A 19,761-nucleotide genomic window follows, 5' to 3' on the forward strand; every position below is an offset into this window, starting at 1 on the left:
ATTGGCTTTTATGGAAAACTGAAATTATGGTTGTGTAGTAATGCTGCTGAGAGCGGGGACCGCTTTGAAAATCCGCTGCTGGTGCATTCAAGGACACTTTCTCAGTATCTGAGATCTTTAAAGCTGGGAACTCAATGGAAAGATTTTAATGCAGCAAGCAACAAATTCAGACAGTTTTCAAAAGCTCACTTTCCGCTCAAAGCTCACTTGAAACATAGCTATTTATGGAGTGCGAGGGTACTAAAAAGGTCCAAACAGCTGCTTCATGTCCACTAAGTGTCCAGGTGTTCAGAAGTACTACTGCGCATGTGCACAAAGTTGAAGTCCACAAGCTGGAAAAGTTTGTGGAGTTGGAATGTAATGAAATTAAACTTTGCATGATTGGCCAACACAACACCAAAGGAACAGATAGCGCCTCGTATTTTGTCACTAATCCCATGAAAATTTGGCATTTCGACCATATCATTGAGGTTTGTTCAGATTTAATTTAATTAATTTAAGTGTTCATACTCTCTATTTTGCCTTCATCATATTTGTAGTCATCAAAGCAGATCTGGCAGCAGCTCACGATTAGATTCTTAATATTTTTTTAAAAATACCAGAACAATACTACACCATACTCAGCTCGCCTGGCCTCTCTTCACCTTTTTGTCTATCCAGGATGAGCCCCATTTATGTTACGAGCCGGCTCAAAAGCTGCGGCATAAATAAATATGGAGACTAATACATAACAACGTTGGCTAAAATAGCTGGTACCACTAAGAGTAGTGAGCCACCATGAAAGGCTGCCTTTATCCACACCTGACTAGGTGTGGTCAATTAGCAACAGCTGAACACTCTTGCACTGCAGCTGCAAAGAGATGAGGGGCTGCAGAGGGACGCAACAGATCCATCTTATGGTTTTATTATTTGTTTCTAGTAACACCTTTAATGGATCAGCATCACCATAGCTGCAGCGTCAAGGTTGCTGAGGTGCAAGGATCAGTGTCTGCGTATGGCCATGTTAGGACATTGGCAGGTCACCTGATCTACGACCTCATTAAACACTTTCCTTATCATTTCAATCAGTACTTTCAAGCACAGACTGGATATAAAAGATGGAGGTGGGCACTGTGACATCACCTGCGAGAAATCATATTTTTGAAGCTTTAAAATCACAGTTACCATCTGAGCTTTGAAAGCAGGTGACAGAGGAGAGACTTAGACAGAGAAACCACAGGACAGGACACTCATGAGTCATGACTTGCCAGCTGCCCTGTTTCATTGTCCTTTCTGAATCTAATGAGAGTCATAATTTACAAAATGAACATCATACTTAATTCTGTAAATCATCAGATGTTATTTAATTTCTAGTCTGGTCTGATCCTGAGATGTGCGGCTGCGATTATGAACAACCAAACCAATTATTTTGTTGCCTCCCTCCTCACAATGCTGCTCTGGTTTTGTCTTGTTGTTATGAATCCAGCCAAATCCTTGACAGCATATGAATAATAAAACCAAATCAGCTTCTTAGTCCTGTGGTGAACAGCACATATGCTTTTTTTTTTTTTCAAAAGCTGGGTGTTAAATAACCATGATTGTAATTTTTGCCCTACTGAGATTGGTCTGTTTTTAAAAGTTTAATTGTTTTTATATGAAACTTTTATATTAAGCTTTTTTAACCGTGTTGTCGAAGAGCCTTTTAAGGAGTTGCCTTTTTGACCTCAGGGAAACAAGTCTGTTGTTTTTAAGAACAGGCATTAAAAAGAAAGCAGTAGTGTGGTCCTTTAAACATGAGTGGGTCCTGCTGAGTTCATAAATCCATCTTCAAATAGCTGAACTGCCTCTGAACTCCCATCTGCTTCTCCTCCCGTCAGCTTACATCGATCCTACACTGAAAATCATTGCGTTCCCATAGCTTTTATTTCTTTAAACGCAGCTGAAGTGTCTCGGAGTGGATGGACATATAGACTTTAAGCTTAGTGCTGCGATGGCTGAGCAAGCATGACAGACAGGAGAGGAGGAGGAGAGAGAGAGTCAGCAGGTTGATGTTTTAAACGGGATCTGCGAAAATTGTTCAACTCCGTTGCCATAGCAACAGCGAGCATGTAGATCAGGAGGCTTTTTTAAAAACACGCACACACATACAGAGTGACACAGTGAGGTTAGCACAGGATTCCCTGCTATTCCAGTTTCTATGACAACTCACAACTCATCCTCGCCTCCCCGTCTTCCTCGCTTTCATCCTCAGCTGTAATGGAAGCAGCCATTAAGTTCTGACTCCGGCTCTGCCCAGCTTTATCAGCGTGAGGGGTAATCAGCTGTTAATTAGTAGCAGTGATGATTAATATGAACAATGATTAAAGGAGTACTAATGCAGTGTTAGAGCATCAGCAGCAAGAGGAGCATCGGTCAGGAGAAGCTGCTGGGAGGGACTTGTGTTAAAGCTTTTTTCTCCTCTGACCTCTTTAGCTCGGTGGAAGCGATTGGACCATTTGGCCTGTCAGTGTTGTCCATTAAGGCTAACGACAAGGTCGAGTCTCTCTCTGCTTCATGTCCAGAGTCTCTTAGACTGTTTTCAACCACAGGACTTCGCAGGTTTGGTGTGTCCTTCTTATCACAGGAACTGCTGCTTTCCCTTTTTTTTTTTTTTTTTTTTACTTAAATCACTCAAAATCACAACAGTCATCAAGCATGTTTCTTGTATAAGGTGAAGGCCCAATAACATTATACACTCAAGACCAAGAGATCCAACAAGCACAACAGCAGGGAGAAAAAAATCAGCTTCACTTTAAAAGGAAACAACAGTCAGTCTTCTTCATTCATGCTTCATCTCGAGGACACACGTGGTCTGATGTGGCTTTCATTTCCAATTAACCTGTTGTTGTGACTCAACACAGGAACCAAAAACAATACCTAAATACGTCGGAGAGCAACTTAGGGTTCGTTTCTTACCCAAGGATACTTTGGCATGCAGAGTGGAGCAGCAGTAGTGCTCTACCTCCTGGCCCCAGCCACCCAAGTAGTTTGTAGTACCTAAAGGTAACCAAGTTGTTTGTGATATCTTAACCAAACCAAATAATCTGTAGTAAAGGTGCTTGCAACTTAAACAAATCAGGAAGTAAATAAAAAACCAAAGCGCAAAACTCAAGCACTTCACAGGACATAAAACATGACTTCCTGGCAGAGGTGGGACCAAGTGATTATTTTGCAAGTCTTTATCCTCAAGTCTCAAGTCAAGTCTCAAGTAATGTCAGGCAAGTCAGAGTCGAGTCTCAAGTCACTGGTGTAAAAGTCCGAGTAAAGTCACAAGTCTGAAATTTTGAATTTCAAGTCCTTTCAAGTCTTTTAAAAAAAAAAAAAAAACGAAAAAATAATGTTGCAGTTATATGCTAAATGTAAATATTAGACCATGTAATTTTAAAATCTGTGTTTTTCTCAACACATGACAAAATAGTGAACTTAGAAAATATACACAAATTGTGAAATTGCACCTCTTTAAAATGCAGCTCAATTAAACCTAGCTCCAAGAATAATTTTCACCGACAGTTCTGAGATAAGCTGCATGTTATTCTTGGATGCGGTTGTAGGACCGGCTTTAAAATCGCATGACAAAAATATCATACATATTAAAAAAAACTGCATCACCAACGTAGCCTGGAAAACATTTGCTAGTTAGATGAAGTCAGCTATCTCATCGTAGCATATTTATATGCATATTTATAATTATACGGTTCTTGGAGTGAGTGCACACACTCATGAAGTTTAGTAACTTCAGGTCACTGCAACAAGCCCAGGTACAGTTTACCGACGGATGGGTGCAGGACCTTGAAATGCACCGTGTAGAAAGAAAGACCATCATGCGTATCATAAGTTTACCAGTCTCACAAATCGTCTTCATAAATACACATTCGTTAACCGTTTATTAATAGGACCTTTGAGCTCAAGGGTAATTAATTAGTAGTGGAAATAATTTCTGGTAGCATCACAGAAATGTAGCAGTGACAATAATACTGTATGCTGTAATCGTACTGGACAATTAGTGATACAAAAAACCTGTTTTATCCTGTGAATAAAAGTATATGTTTTTGTCAATGTACCATAATAACAGAAGCGAAACACAATATTGTGTCAGGACAATTCACTATTTATGCACAATAAACAAAGGAGCATAGCGCGACAATTTCTGTTCAGTGCCAGACTTGCTTGTAACCTATATCACCAATTATGTTAAGAAAATGACATATTAACTACTAAAAAACACTGACCTTCGTGTAAATGCTTGGAGCAGACTAACCTGTGAGCTGGAGTGTTCTGGGACGTTATATTTGATCTTTGAATGGCTGCAATCCAGGCCACCCGTCACCTCTTTGTTACTTCGGAAACATGGCTCGAACAATTTCTCTTCAACGACGTAATCCGATAACAACCGATCTCTTTACCCGTCGGCTTCCCGTGGCTGTCATGCGACCGGCTATTGCAGTTAATAATACAACGGCTTCTTGACATTTTTGTGTTTCTTTTTATCGCTGTGTGACTGATTTCAATTGAAAGCCTGCGTGCGCTAGTACCTCTTGCCACGAGTTCCCAGAATCCTTTGCGGTTTTACCCCTGAATGACGTCACATTTTCAATCTCTATATAATATGCATGTTAAATTTTACATTTGGGGTGAAATATCAAGTCTTTTCAAGTAAACCGGTTCAAGTCCAATTCAAGTCCCAGGTCATTGGTGTAAAAGTCCAAGTCAAGTCACAAGTCTTAGAACATTTTTTCAAGTCAAGTCTAAAGTCATAAAATTAATGACTCGAGTCTGACTCGAGTCCAAGTCATGTGACTCGAGTCCACACCTCTGCTTCCTGGCAGAGCATTTCACTACTTAGGCCATTTCCATCACTTTAACCTGCTGACAAAGATGCAGTTTGTAGCTGTTATTTCTCTGAGGTTCATATTGTGGCAGCTGGCGGGTCAAGGCAGCTATGCCAAAGGACATATTGTACACAGGTGGCTTCTGACAAAACAGCATCTTATTGGCCCCTGGAATGAGAACATATTGGACAAAAGCTCTGAGAAAACAAGGCTCAAGGAGGAGCAGCCATCTGTTGTGACTGGTTGCAGAGTGAAGGGAAAGCAAAGAGAGAATAGAGGAGCATAAGGACCACTGACAACAAACAGGACAAAAGACAAACTACAGGAGAGAGAAGACAAACATTAAAGACATCCAGTAGTGGCAAAGAAACACCTGAAGACTGAAGAAATGCTTATTGCAATATGGGAAGTCCCCCCAGCAGCCTGAGCTTAACGAAGAAAACAAAGTGATGGTTCATGGTCACCTGATCCAACCCAAACTATTAGCTTTTCCAAAAAGGAAAGTTTGACGATCGATCTTAAAGGTAGAGAGGGTGTCTTCTGAATCTGAACTGGGAGGTGGTTCCACAGGTGAGGGCCTGAGAGCTGAAAGCTTTGCCTCCCATTCTACTGTTAGAAAGTCAGGAATCACAAATAACCCTCCACTCTGAGAGCGAAGTGTACTGTTGGGATATTAAGGTATTATGAGGGCTTTATGATATGATGGGGTGTTGTTATGGATCAAGTGAAGAGTTTTCAGGGAGCTTTACAACCAGATAAGAAATAATTACAAGTCTAGCCTAGAAATAATAATTATGTAGACTAGTTTTTCAACATCACTCTGAGACATGATGTTTCTCTTTACTGCCATCAGACTTTTGTTTAATGTTTGGTTGAAGGACATGTCCTGTCCAAAAATTACTCCCATGTTCCTCAGTTATGCTGGAGGCACACTAAGTATCTGATTAGACATTGTGGTTTTCAGGTTTTTAGGCCCAAGAACAATAACCTCCATTTTGTCTGAATTTAAAAGAACAAAATTACAAGTAATCCAGGCCATTATGTCTTTAACATAGTTCTAGTCTGGCCTAATGGATGTTAAATGGACTGGTTCTTTTATAGCACTAACAGCACTTTAACATGCCCCATTCACCCATTCAAATCATGTTTTTCTACTCCATTCGCAGTCCAATGAACACTTTGCGAAAAACTTGGGTTCATTATCTTGCCTAAGGATACTTGCTACTTCACATGCTAAATGCAGCAACCATCTACATTTTGATATTCAGCCATGATCAATAGAGTTCGGTGTAGGGTTGGGCCATATCATACCGTTCACGGTAATATCGGTATAATGTTGGGCAACGATAAGAAAATGAAATATCGTGATAGAATATGGGTAAAACGCGCATGCGCAGTGCTTTTGTTTTCATACGCACATTGCAGCGACTAAGAATGAGGAGGGCGAAAGCGGATTGTTGAATGAAAAGGATGAACCAGAATTGGTTTGCAAAAATGCTGCAACTTCAGTGGTGTGGAACTGGTTTAGCTTTTGTCCGTCAGAAACACAACAAAAAACTATTTTTGGTAGAGCATGCTAGCGGGCCGTCGTTATTACCGTGTTTTTTGGAAAATACGGCACACTTAAAATCAATTCTTTGATTTTTCTGAAAATTGACATTGTCCCTTATAATCCCGTGTGCCTTATGTATGAATTCTGGTTGTGTTTACTGACCTCGAAACGATTTTATGTGGTACACGGTAGAGATGGCACGATACTACTTTTTTATGTCCGATACCGATATCATAAATTTGGATATCTGCCGATACCGATATGAATCCGATATAGTGTGTTTTAATCAACATAACTATTTTTTTAAATATCTTGCTGCATTTTGTATAAGTTCATACTCAAGTTTAAAACAACAACTACACTAAAGCTATTCTGTTATACCTGTATGCAAAAAAAATATTTCATAGTTCAGCAATACTGATCAATCTAATAAACTCAAACCTACACCATCCTCCCTATTCTGGTATTTTAAAGAGTACTTAGCGTAAATATTAAGCAACCTAACTAATAGGGTTCCAACTCCCAGCAACAACAAAAATAAATAAATAAAAAATAGGGAACCACCCCTCACGCTCCACCTCATGATGCTTAATCGACGTAATCAACCTTAATTTGATGCAGTGTGAAAAAAAATGCACAGAAATCAATTATTTTTCACTATATTAAAATATTAAATAAATTCAACATCTTTCTTCAACAAAATTGCACACTGCACAGATCGTACCTTCCCAAAGGAAAAAGTACTATAGCTTACATATTAGTTAGGTATATATATATATTAGACTTAATAGTTACTATATACAGTAATGGACTTCTATTCATTTTACATCAAATTAAAACTTTGGGTGTCAGATAATTATTTATCAAAAGCTAGACATTTTAAATGAGAATAAGAAAGAAAAATATGTCTTTGTGGCCCCTTTTCCCTGTTAATGCCCTATCGGCCCCCCTGGCTAAACTTTGCTAAATCCGCCCCTGCACAGTTACCAGCGTCAGCTACGTAGAAAAAGATCCTGGTGTAGAAAGTAATATTAAATAAATTCTAACAACAGCTTATCAAGCTGAAACGTGCTGCTGTTGTTCAGCCGCTGGTTTCCTCTTTCTGGTGCAAAGTGGGCCAAAAACAAAGAAGCGATACGGACTCACGACAGAAAAGCCGATCAGCTGATCATTAAGCAGTTTCATGATTGAAGTCGCAGCAAGAAGAGGCAGTTGCTCCATATATCGTTTGTTAAGCTTAACGCAGGAATGCTTTACAAACATTCAGAGATGGACTTACACACTTGCTTTACTTCTCTCGGGGATAACTTTGTCGGAGATGAAATGCTGGGTTGCTAGCGAAGCTCCAAATGCTATCCAGACCACCGACAGGTCCCGCATGCCACAGCCGCTCTATCACGTGATGCATACTGCTCCGACGTGCTAACGTTCTGAGGCGAGTTACGGCGTGTTGCAAGTTTTGTGAGGTGCTTTCGTGATATTTAATGGATCGGATTACATTTTTTATTTTTCTCTGATATCCGATCCAGTAATTTAGGTCAGTATCGGACCGATACCGATACGTAATATCGGATCGGTCCATCTCTAGTACACAGCGCTCGAAAATCTGTCAAATGTTTTAGTACGACTTTGCTAAGGCACGAAGCCGCACCGCTTGATGGATTGTCTGAGCATTAGGATATCGTAGGCAGGAGCCTCGCGGAGTGGTACGTACTGTGCTTCAACATAATATTACCGTACTGTGTGTGTGTATAACCTCTTTTTAAGTTTTGTGGATATTATACATGGTTATGCTGAGGATATGTCGGCCAATTTCCACTGGAAATGCCTTTTGGTTAAACTGTCAGCAAGGAATTTGCATTTGCACTGCAAATTTTTTATAAAACTTTAATGCACATATAAAACAGCTGTTTGTTTAAGTGAAAATACATTGATTTTTTTTCACTAATAAAGTTGTGGAGTTGTAAAGTATTTTGTCTAGTGTCAATTATATCGTCAGTTACATCGTTATCACAATTTTTCAAATGTATATCGTGATAAATATTTTTGGTCATATCGCCCTGCTCTAGTTGGGTGTCATCTGCAATGGCGTGAAAATGTGTGCAGTGTTTTCTTATAGTATTTCTGACGCAAAGCATGTATAATTGCAGTTAAAAGTATGGGTCCGAGCATGGAACCCTGTGGAACACCATGACTTGCTTTAATGTGTGACAAAAACTCTTTGGAAATAATCTGCTGAATATCTAATAAGTGCGCATGCGCCAACCAGCGTGCAGCCTGTTACAGTCGCTCCTGCTTTTCTCTTAGTTTAGCTCTTTTTTCTTACGTATTCTTTTTTTTTTTTTCTGACTTGTATTTTCCTCCGTTTTCTATCTCTTACTCAATCACGTGGATTGAGAGAGTTTTTGTTCTTCTGGTGGCCGTGGAACTGTTACTTTTATCAAGGAACGGGACCGCGGCACATCTCCTACACGCACGGACTGTTTACTCCAGAGATCAGCTGATCGCCCTGATGCCGGCCGGCTCGCTGGCCAGGCCCGCAGAAGTACCAGCTGAAATTTGGAGGAAAACACATCGGGGATGCAGAGGTCAAGGACAGAAGAGAAGAAAAAAGGTGACGGTGAGACAGCGGAGGCTCGAAGCAAGGAGGAGGTTTAAACCGTGTCTGCCATCTATCGTGATGGGAAATGTGCGATCGTTGGCAATTAAAATCGACGAGCTCTCAGCACTGGTACGGAGTCAGAGGGAATACCGAGAGTGTAGCCTGATGTGTTTCACCGAATCATGGCTGCACCAGGACATTCCCGATGAGAATGCTTCCGTGGAAGGCTTCCACACTGTTCGGGCGGACAGGGACAGCATCGCTAGCGGTAAGCGTAAAGGAGGTGGGCTTGCTGTTTTAGTTAACAACCGGTGGTGTAACCCTGCCAACATAACAATCAAAGAAAGGATTTGTTGCCCGGACACTGAACTGTGTGCTGTTGGACTCAGGCCGTATTATTTACCCAGGGAATTCTCTCACGTCATCTTGGTGGCTGTCTATGTTCCCCCCTCTGCTAACCCCACAGCTGCATGTGACACTATCCACTCTGCCATAGCTCGGCTACAGACTCAGCACCCGAGTGCCTTTATTGTGATCTCGGGTGACTTCAACCATGTATCACTGGACAATACACTACCAACATTCAAACAATATGTGGACTGTCCCACCAGGGGAGAGAAAACTTTAGACTTACTGTATGCTAACGTCAAGGATGCATACAGCTCCTCCTCCCTCCCCCCACTTGGTAGGTCAGATCATAACCTGATTCACCTCACCCCCCGCTATGTGCCAATTGTGAGGAGGGAACCTGTGACCACCAGGACTGTTAGGAGGTGGTCAGAGGAGGCAATAGCGGAACTACAGGGCTGTTTCGAGGTGACCGACTGGGAAACACTCTGTGAGCCTCACGCCGAGGACATCAATGGGCTTACTGAGTGTATCACAGGCTACATAACTTTCTGCACCGACTCCATTGTTCCAGCTCAGACTGTTCATTGTTACCCAAATAACAAGCCGTGGGTGACTAAGGACATCAAAGCCCTCCTCAACAACAAGAAGAGGGCTTTCAGAGGGGGCAACAAAGAGGAGGTGAGGAAGATCCAGGTGTTACTAAAGGACAAGATCAGAGAGGCTAAGGACAATTACAGGAGGAAGCTGGAGTGGAAACTCCAGCAGAACAGCATGAGAGAGGTGTGGAGGGGCATGAAGACCATCACTGGATTCAGGCCAACCAACAGCAGGGGAGCTGAGGGAGGTGAGAATAGAGCCGACGAGTTGAATCTGTTTTTCAATAGATTCGACACCACAGTGTCTGCTCCTACCCCCACAACCTCACCTGCAGTCAGCCTGGAATCCAGAGCCACACCACTGTGCCAGCCTCTCTCTTCACATGTTGCCTCCTGTGAGATTCCTGACACCCCTCCCCCACCCATCACCTTCACTCAATACCAGGTTGAGATGCAAATGAGGAGACTTCACTCAGGCAAGTCTGCTGGACCAGACGGAGTGAGTCCCCTTGTCCTCAAGACCTGTGCCCCCCAGCTGTGTGGAGTCTTTCATAAACTGTTTATGCTGAGTCTGAGTCTGCAGAGGGTCCCGGTGATGTGGAAGACATCATGCCTCGTCCCTGTACCAAAGACGCCTCGTCCCAGTGGCCCCCAGGATTACAGGCCCGTGGCACTGACCTCCCACATCATGAAGACCCTGGAAAGGCTCATCCTGGACCAGCTGCAACCCATAGTAAGACCACATCTGGATCCCCTTCAGTTCGCTTATCAGCCTCGTCTCGGAACAGAGGACGCCATCATCTACCTGCTCAATCGTGTCTACACCCATCTGGACCAGCCGGCGAGCACTGTGAGGGTCATGTTTTTTGACTTTTCCAGTGCTTTCAACACCATCAGGCCGACCCTCCTGGGTGATAAGTTAGCAGCGATGCAGGTGGATGCTTCTCTGGTGTCCTGGATTGTTGATTACCTGACAGGAAGACCACAGTATGTACGTCTCCCACAGTGTGTGTCTGACAAGGTGATTAGCAACACAGGGGCACCACAGGGGACTGTCCTCTCCCCCTTCCTCTTCACCCTCTACACCACAGACTTCAGCCACTGCACAGAGACCTGCCATCTTCAGAAGTTTTCTGATGACTCTGCGGTGGTTGGATGCATCAGCAGGGATGATGAGACAGAGTACCGGGCTGTGGTCGACTCCTTTGTCACGTGGTGTGAGCAGAATCATCTGCAGCTCAACGTGGCAAAGACCAAGGAACTGATCGTGGACTTCAGGAAGACCAGGAAACACTTGACCCCTGTTTCAATCCAGGGGGTCAGTGTTGACATTGTGGAGGACTATAAATACCTTGGAGTACACATTGACAATAAACTGGACTGGGCTAAAAACACCACAGCACTTTACAGGAAGGGCCAGAGTCGTCTCTATTTTTTGAGGCGACTGAGGTCCTTCAACATCTGCCAGAAAATGCTGAGGATTTTCTATGAGTCTGTTGTGGCCAGTGCGATCCTCTATGCTGTTGCATGCTGGGGGAGCAGGCTGAGGGTCGCAGATGCCAACAGACTTAATAAACTGATCCGTAAGGCCAGCAATGTTGTGGGGATGGAGCTGGACTCCCTCAAGGTGGTGTCGGAGAGGCGGATGCTGTCCAAGATAAAGACAATGTTGGATAACACCTCCCACCCACTCCATGACATGTTGGTCAGTCACAGGAGCACGTTCAGTGAGAGACTGAGATTACCGAAAAGCACCACTGAACGACACAGGAAATCATTCCTGCCTGTGGCCATCTCCCTGTACAACGCATCCACTTAACACACTGTTTGCTGCTACAGCTACACATGTTTCTTTTCCAACTATTTATTTATAAGTGACTTATGTATGTATGTATGTATATATATGTATATATTGTACTATTCTTAGTTAGCGTATTGTCTGTCTTGTCTTAATGTTGGTTTAAAATGGAGCACTGTAACAAAAAATAATTTCCCCCAGGGATCAATAAAGTATTCTGATTCTGATTCTGATCTAGTGCAGCTCCTTTAATCCTTTTGATATGGCCTTCCTTTTAATTTAAAAAATAATAAAGATCATAAAACGTTATCAAAACATGTATGTTACAATTATCAACAAAACATATAGTACTATTAAAATACTACATTATTTTCAGAATGAATATTGCAAGATAACTGAGGAATGAATTTCATCCAGCTCCTCTTTCTCCTCTTTCCTTTCCCTTCCCTGTCTAATAATTTTCACACAGCAACTAAACTTTAGTCAAACTGTTGTACAGACACTTCCCACTGTGTGAACGCTTGGTTAAGGGGTGAAAAACAGGATGTGATGTAACATCCTGAGGACATTATTAGCGTTGGAGGAGGTGGAGGTCATATCAGAGTCAGCAGCAGACTATATGAATAAGATATCGTCCCACGATCACAGAGAATTAAACTATGAAGATACCTGGTGTTTAATTACATGAACGCTGATGTGCTACATTTGGTGTGCGGTGGAAAACACTAATGGAAAGCAGCCATTTTAACTGTTAACCTCTGTAAATGCAAAATATCCCCTGTGAGAGATGTCTGTAGGAGGCTGTTAGATTCATGCCAATATCTCTGTCATAATAGAGACCATTTTTCAATCCATATTTTAATATGATTTTAAGGTCTGGACATCTCTTCATTTAAACTTTATTTAAAAGTTAAAGTGGGTCCATGATTGTGTGTCCCAACAAAGCAAAAGTGTGCAAAGCTGACCCAGTAACTGTGTCAGAGGAAACTGAGCACAACAAGTAGAAGCAATGTGAGGATAGACAGACAACAAAAAGGCACATAGAAGGTAATAAATAGAAATAATGCAACAGACATGGGTTTCATTCAGAAACAATGTGAAATGAAGGATTTAGACTGGAGACAGGTTGCAAAGTCACTTGCAGATGTGCAGCAACTCTAGCCAGTCTAAAGCAGCTTGAGTAGCACAGTCTATATGGTAACAGCTGATCACTGGCTCATGCAGACTGGTTTAGGTTCAGCTGAGTTTGATTACATGGCCTGTCTGAATAAGCACACTATTCATTGTTATCTTTCACTACTGAAAGGGTTCTCATTCTGGAGTGTTAGTATTTTGTGAACTTAACACGAGGTGTATTTTGGCATCTGTGCCTTGATGTGCTGCCTGTTGAAGTACAGTGGGGCAAAAAAGTATTTAGTCAGCCACCGATTGTGCAAGTTCCCCCACTTAAAATGATGACAGAGGTCAGTAATTTGCACCAGAGGTACACTTCAACTGTGAGAGACAAAATGTGAAAAAAAAATCCATGAATTCACATGGTAGGATTTGTAAAGAATTTATTCGTAAATTAGGGTGGAAAATAAGTATTTGGTCACCTCAAACAAGGAAAATCTCTGGCTCTCACAGACCTGTAACGTCTTCTGTAAGAAGCTTTTCTGTCCCCCACTCGTTACCTGTATGAATGGCACCTGTTTGAACTCATCATCTGTATAAAAGACACCTGTCCACAGCCTCAAACAGTCAGACTCCAAACTCCGCCATGGCCAAGACCAAAGAGCTTTCGAAGGACACCAGGAAAAGTATTGTAGACCTGCACCAGACTGGGAAGAGTGAATCTACAATAGGCAAGCAGCTTGGTGTGAAAAAATCAACTGTGGGAGCAATCATCAGAAAATGGAAGACATACAAGACCACTGATAGTCTCCCTCGATCTGGGGCTCCACGCAAGATCTCATCCCGTGGGGTCAAAATGATCATGAGAACGGTGAGCAAAGATCCCAGAACCACACGGGGGGACCTGGTGAATGACCTGCAGAGAGCTGGGACCAAAGTAACAAAGGTCACCATCAGTAACACACTACAACGGCAGGGAATCAAATCCCGCAGTGCCAGACGTGTTCCGCTGCTGAAGCCAGTGCATGTCCAGGCCCGTCTGAAGTTTGCCAGAGAGCACATGGATGATACAGCAGAGGATTGGGAGAATGTCATGTGGTCAGATGAAACCAAAGTAGAACTTTTTGGTATAAACTCAACTTGTCGTGTTTGGAGGAAGAAGAATACTGAGTTGCATCCCAAGAACACCATACCTACTGTGAAGCATGGGGGTGGAAACATCATGCTATGGGGCTGTTTTTCTGCCAAGGGGACAGGACGACTGATCCGTGTTAAGGACAGAATGAATGGGGCCATGTATCGTGAGATTTTGAGCCAAAACCTCCTTCCATCAGTGAGAACTTTGAAGATGAAACGAGGCTGGGTCTTCCAACATGACAATGATCCAAAACACACCGCCCGGGCAACAAAGGAGTGGCTCCGTAAGAAGCATTTGAAAGTCCTGGAGTGGCCTAGCCAGTCTCCAGACCTCGACCCCATAGAAAATCTGTGGCGGGAGTTGAAAGTCCATGTTGCTCGGCGACAGCCCCAAAACATCACTGCTCTCGAGAAGATCTGCATGGAGGAATGGGCCAAAATACCAGCTACTGTGTGTGCAAACCTGGTAAAGACCTATAGTAAACGTTTGACCTCTGTTATTGCCAACAAAGGTTATGTTACAAAGTATTGAGTTGTATTTTTGTTATTGACCAAATACTTATTTTCCACCCTAATTTACGAATAAATTCTTTACAAATCCTACCATGTGGATTCATGGATTTTTTTTTTTTCACATTCTGTCTCTCACAGTTGAAGTGTACCTCTGGTGCAAATTACTGACCTCTGTCATCATTTTAGGTGGGGGAACTTGCACAATCGGTGGCTGACTAAATACTTTTTTGCCCCACTGTACTTGTTGCAAAGAGATAACAGTTCTTTGAATCTGTATTAGTTTCTTCTGTGAGTATGCTAGGGTTCTGCTTGGGTTCAAGTGACATTAATAAAATCATCAGCTGCCGATCCAAGGCACACGTACCTGTCTGCTAGTTTTTTGGAACCGCATAGATTCATCTATGGGGCATTACACATACACAGCACCAACTGAGCATGCACTCTCCACATATGTGGACATCCCAAAATGTGATGTCCACATATGTGGACAGCAGGTCCTAGGAGGTTAAAGAACTAAAATGGCACGATAACTTGTCCATTCTGTTGTGTTTGGCGTGTGGAATTTCTAAGACAATTTTTGCAACCATATAATCCATGCTTAATGGTCATCTGGAACCTATTGTTTGTGCATATTTTTGTTGTGCAAATGGTTTAGCTTTTTGCCAGTCACTGCTTCATTTCATTTTTATTTGTTTGTGCTTTTAACAAAAAACTACTTGGTTAGATTTAGGTCAGGTTTAGACACTGAGAATAACTTGGTCAGGTTTAGATACTGAGAACCGCCTAATTAAGTTTAGGCACAAAGAACTACTTGGTTGGTTTGACATGAAGATTGTGGTTTGGGTTAAAACAGTCCCCCATCCATGATGACTTGGGAGTGGCAGAGCTGTCTCAGTGATTTACCAGCAGCTTTGAATGGCATTATTAAATCCAGCGGGTGTGACAAGGTTCTAAAGTTTTGCCTATATCTGCTCTGTGATTAGTGCAGCAGTCATAATCACCATTCTTTCTGTTTCAGCCACATGCCTCTGAGTCCGGCTGCTGACACCAAACATGATCGCCCGCGGCAACAGGCGGTTACAAACGGCAACCCGGCAGGCTCTGTTGTTGCCAGGGACGACGAGGGAGAGGACACGCCCACTGGGAACAGCATCGTCGTCCGCATCGGCATCCCGGACCTGCAGCAGACGGTAACACACACGCACACACACAGGCGTACTGTGTGTCGATGTACAGTTTGTATATAAACATAAGGCACAGCACAAACCTGTCTGTCTGTCTGTCCGGCTGTCTCTTTCTCTGTCTGTCCGCCTGTTTCTCTGTCTCTGGCTCTCTCAGAAGTGTTTGCGGTTGGACCCAGAGTTACCAGTTTGGACCAGTAAGCAGAGGGTTCTGGTGACGTTGACTCAGTCTCTGTCGGATGTTTTGAACTATGGTCTCTTCCAGCCGGCGTTCAACGGCCGAGCCGGAAAGTTTCTGGACGAGGAGCGGCTGCTGAAGGAGTATCCTCTCCCGCCCATCACACCCATCCCGTACCTGGAGGTAAACTTTACCTCAGTGTTTCTACAACACTGAAACATACTAAAACGTACAGCACTGCTATAACTTATAGAACATTATATTAGGACTGAAGTGTTGTAATATTTAGAGAAAACCCTGTAATAATTTTCTAGATTAAAGTTCAGTTAATCAAAAACCCATGTAGTTTCAATTTTCACATTTAAGTGAAGATATACATAACAAACAGATATTTGAACCTGTGGATTAGAATATCAACAACACCTCTTTAGAGCAACTTTCTTCCAGCAGGCTGTTTTCTCTTGTTTAATCTGCATGCAGACCTGGCTGTGAAGTTTTCTCCCTTTGTTGTTTTTTAGTAAAATTAACTCTTAATGATACAGACAAACCTGTGCACAAGTATAAATGCAAACATCTGCATCATACTAATGCAGTCAGAGTATCCCCCAGTCTCTTTTGAAAAGTAGAATGCAACTAACTATCAATACCATAGATAGTATAAAACAAGGGATGTCAAACTCGTTTGTTTTTTTTTATCATGGGCCACATACAGCCTACTTTAACCTTAACTGGGCCAGACCAGTGAAACTCCCCTTTCTGTCAGTATTATTTACACATTTAAGCCTTGAGATATCTTAGTATAAGAAGAAGTGCAATTTCAACAGTGCGTTTCAGTTTTTTCTGCATGAAAAAGAAATGCTGCTGTAGTAAACGACTACTGCAACTCTTAAATTGTAAGGAAAAAATAAACAATTTCAATAGTAGATAGTGGAAAAAAAACAGGAACCTTTCTGTCATTTAATTTTTTCTGTATTAGACCTTAGAGGAAGTCTTTACTACTAAAGATAAACTAAAATACAGTTAAAATCAGCCCCAGGGCCTAATGTTTGAAACCTCTGGTATAAAATATGGATGTAGCTTACATACATTTCCCTGAAGCACCTTAAACCTACTTTCTTTCTTATGGGCAGTAGAGGGCGACTTTTGTGGTTCCAAATAACTTGCAGTGGTAGACGTGTTTGTGAAAACAGATTTCCGTATGGAGCTCTGTAAACACTTTCTTGATCAGTTTATTATGGTCATTAAGTTATGGTCACAATAAAAATCAATAACGGGGATTATTTACAAGATGCTCATTAGCTAATCATGAGTCATTCACAATTGGCCAATGAGCATGTGATATCACAGTAAGCCCCACCCCTTTCAAAATAGACTTCTTGCTGTGGTTCCAGCAATTTTTCCCACATAAACATGCTGCTAATACACCAGAGGGCGCTACTGAAAGAGGTTAATGTCAGATATTTTTAACAGGGAATGACACTTATTGCTCTTGGCTGTTTGGTGATCTTTTTAATCACAGACCGATTTAAAAACATGACGCTAACTCTTGAAATCTCCTCTACATGCATCATGTAGCTTCAGTTTATTCCAGACTTGACTGTTTGTGTCTCTTTTTTTGAAGTTTCGTTACAAGAGGAGAGTTTACACCCAGAGTTACGTGGACGACAAACAGCTGGCAAAGCTGCATACCAAGGTAGGAAACACAATACTGTTAATGCAAGATTTAAATGCTGCAGAATTATTACAGTATTAATGCAAAATGCTCACACTTTGTCTCTAAATAAGGACACAAAGAGTTTTACTGCTGTATTCCCACAGTTACAATACTGCTGCAAGTGATGATATGAAGCTTGGGTGAAATAAATAATGAAAGGATTTAAATAAATATGTACAAAAATAGTTGTACATTTAATATGCAGAGGGATGCTTTCGGAGATGTGTTATTTATATTTGGCTGAGAGTGCAAAAAGGATCAGGAAATTTTAGCAGCGTTTGCTTCACTGCGACTCCTCCACACTCACCTCAGATTTAATTTAGGGAGTTTGTGCTGCTTCTTCATAGAATATTATTCAGTAAATAAGAAAATTATGTTGTGTTTCTTTCCCTGTTAGGCCAATCTGAAGCGCTTCATGGAACATGTTCACCAGAAGAATGTGGAGAAGGTCTCCAAGTGGTTGGAAAAAGGCCTCGATCCCAACTTTCACGACTCTGACACGGGAGGTGAGCAGAAGCAAATCCCTTCAGCATCATTTTTCAGTGTGTGAAATTGCATTTTGGAAATATAAATATAAACATATTTCTGCTGTGCAATTAATTTTACTAACAGTCCAAGAAGTCTGACCTCCAGTTTTGTTGAATTAAACTTCTGTATTGTATTTATTGGCTGGATGCTACTGAGCATAATTAGCATGTATCTGTATCTGTGTAATGTATTTAAAGGGACTGTTAAAGCTAATTTGGATTTTCAAATGTTTCCACCTGAGTGAGAGAAAGTCCTCCATAAGCCAATTGCTACACAAAGAGAAGGACTAAAAAGGTTCAGTTTTAAAGAGTTCAAACACTGTTGTCTTTCCATGAAGTTTTGAGTGGCTATGTATTAGTAGGCAGGTTGGTGGGTGTCTCCATGCCAAGTTTTCTTAGGCAAGGAACCCCAAGTAGCTACCAAAATGTTTATTAGAGGGTGTCTGAATGTTAGATAGGAAGTAAGTAAAAGTTTATTTGTATGATTGGGTGAATGAGACATGTTATATAAAATGCTGAAGTGGAGAAGAAAAGTATGTATGAACCAGTCCATTTACCATCACTGGCTCTTCTTTCCCAAAACCATCCTAGCTATGATTAGTCTGAGAAACATCCTACAGTCTGAACCCACCACATGCTTCCCTCAGGCAGCATCATTAGAAGGCACCGCATCCATATTCACTGCTTTGCAGATGATACCCAACTTTATCTATCCATGAGCCAGGCATGAATGAGTTTTTCCTTCCCAGTGTCACCAAGTGCTTGCTCAAACAGGGTCCTTTGATTGTCTCTGTTATTGTAGCATCTTTATCTTGCAGTAAAGGTATTTAAAGCCATTAGAAAACAGTCATGGGTAAACTTTTAAAGAAACATTACTAACACACTTGCATGTGCAGCTCAATCTTACCTGACACAGAAGGAGCCGGGAATGTACTTCATACTTTTCTTGGTTAGCAGCGACTGGGTTTAAATAAATTATTGCCCCCTGCTGGTACTGCAACTTAAGCGTGTCCATTTCACGCCTACGAGAGGCAAAACCGTGACATCCACACGATGAACCAGTGGGTCTGTTACATGCTCTGCAGTGATATAGGTGCTTTATAAATAAAACTGAATTGAATTGAACATCATCCCCACTTGGTTTCCATGTTGCTTCTCACATATTAAACAACTTGTAGGTGGTTTTCTGATTAGCATCGATACCCCTTCTGTTATCTGTTATGTACCAACCTCTGAATCCATTTTAAGACTTCCTGACTCACTGTTAGGAGGCTGTTTTTTAGTTTCTAATTACAGCTTTGATGAGGCAGACGTGAAAATGTACGTTTATACAGTTTTTCCAGATTTTATTTCTCTCAGGAGTGTCTGATCTTCGGCGAGTGTCATTGTTCAGTTTGCCCTCACAGCTGTGGAGCTGTTACTGACTTTAAAGATGGATATTCTCCTTCAGCCTAACAAAGACTTGTTTCCATGTGCCTCAGAGTGTCCTCTGACTCTGGCCGTGCAGCTGGAGGAGAGCTGCGAGCTGATTAAAGTTCTTCGCAATGGAGGAGCTCACCTGGACTTCAGGACCAGGGACGGCATCACTGCCCTTCACCGGGCCGTCCTCTGCAGAAACAGCGCCGCCCTCACCGTAAGAAAACACTTTTTTT

The 19,761-nt window shown here is 42.0% G+C and overlaps 1 protein-coding gene across 8 annotated transcripts in view; it reads left to right on the plus strand.

The window, feature by feature from the left end:
- shank3b (SH3 and multiple ankyrin repeat domains 3b) overlaps positions 1-19,761 on the plus strand; it is a 68,931-nt gene that overhangs the window by 24,270 nt on the left and 24,900 nt on the right. For 6 of the 8 annotated variants that reach the window (XM_076875424.1, XM_076875429.1, XM_076875426.1 and 3 more), the window contains exons 3-7: positions 15,528-15,699; positions 15,848-16,051; positions 17,490-17,561; positions 17,980-18,088; positions 19,591-19,742. In XM_076875424.1, coding sequence (XP_076731539.1) covers positions 15,532-15,699; positions 15,848-16,051; positions 17,490-17,561; positions 17,980-18,088; positions 19,591-19,742 — 705 coding nt within the window. In that variant the 5' untranslated portion in view covers positions 15,528-15,531. The remainder of the gene's footprint in view (positions 1-15,527; positions 15,700-15,847; positions 16,052-17,489; positions 17,562-17,979; positions 18,089-19,590; positions 19,743-19,761) is intronic. The other 2 variants (XM_076875427.1, XM_076875428.1) reach the window with 2 other exon arrangements.

The sequence above is a fragment of the Maylandia zebra genome, linkage group LG17 (assembly GCF_041146795.1).
Source record: "Maylandia zebra isolate NMK-2024a linkage group LG17, Mzebra_GT3a, whole genome shotgun sequence".
NCBI lineage: Eukaryota > Metazoa > Chordata > Actinopteri > Cichliformes > Cichlidae > Maylandia > Maylandia zebra.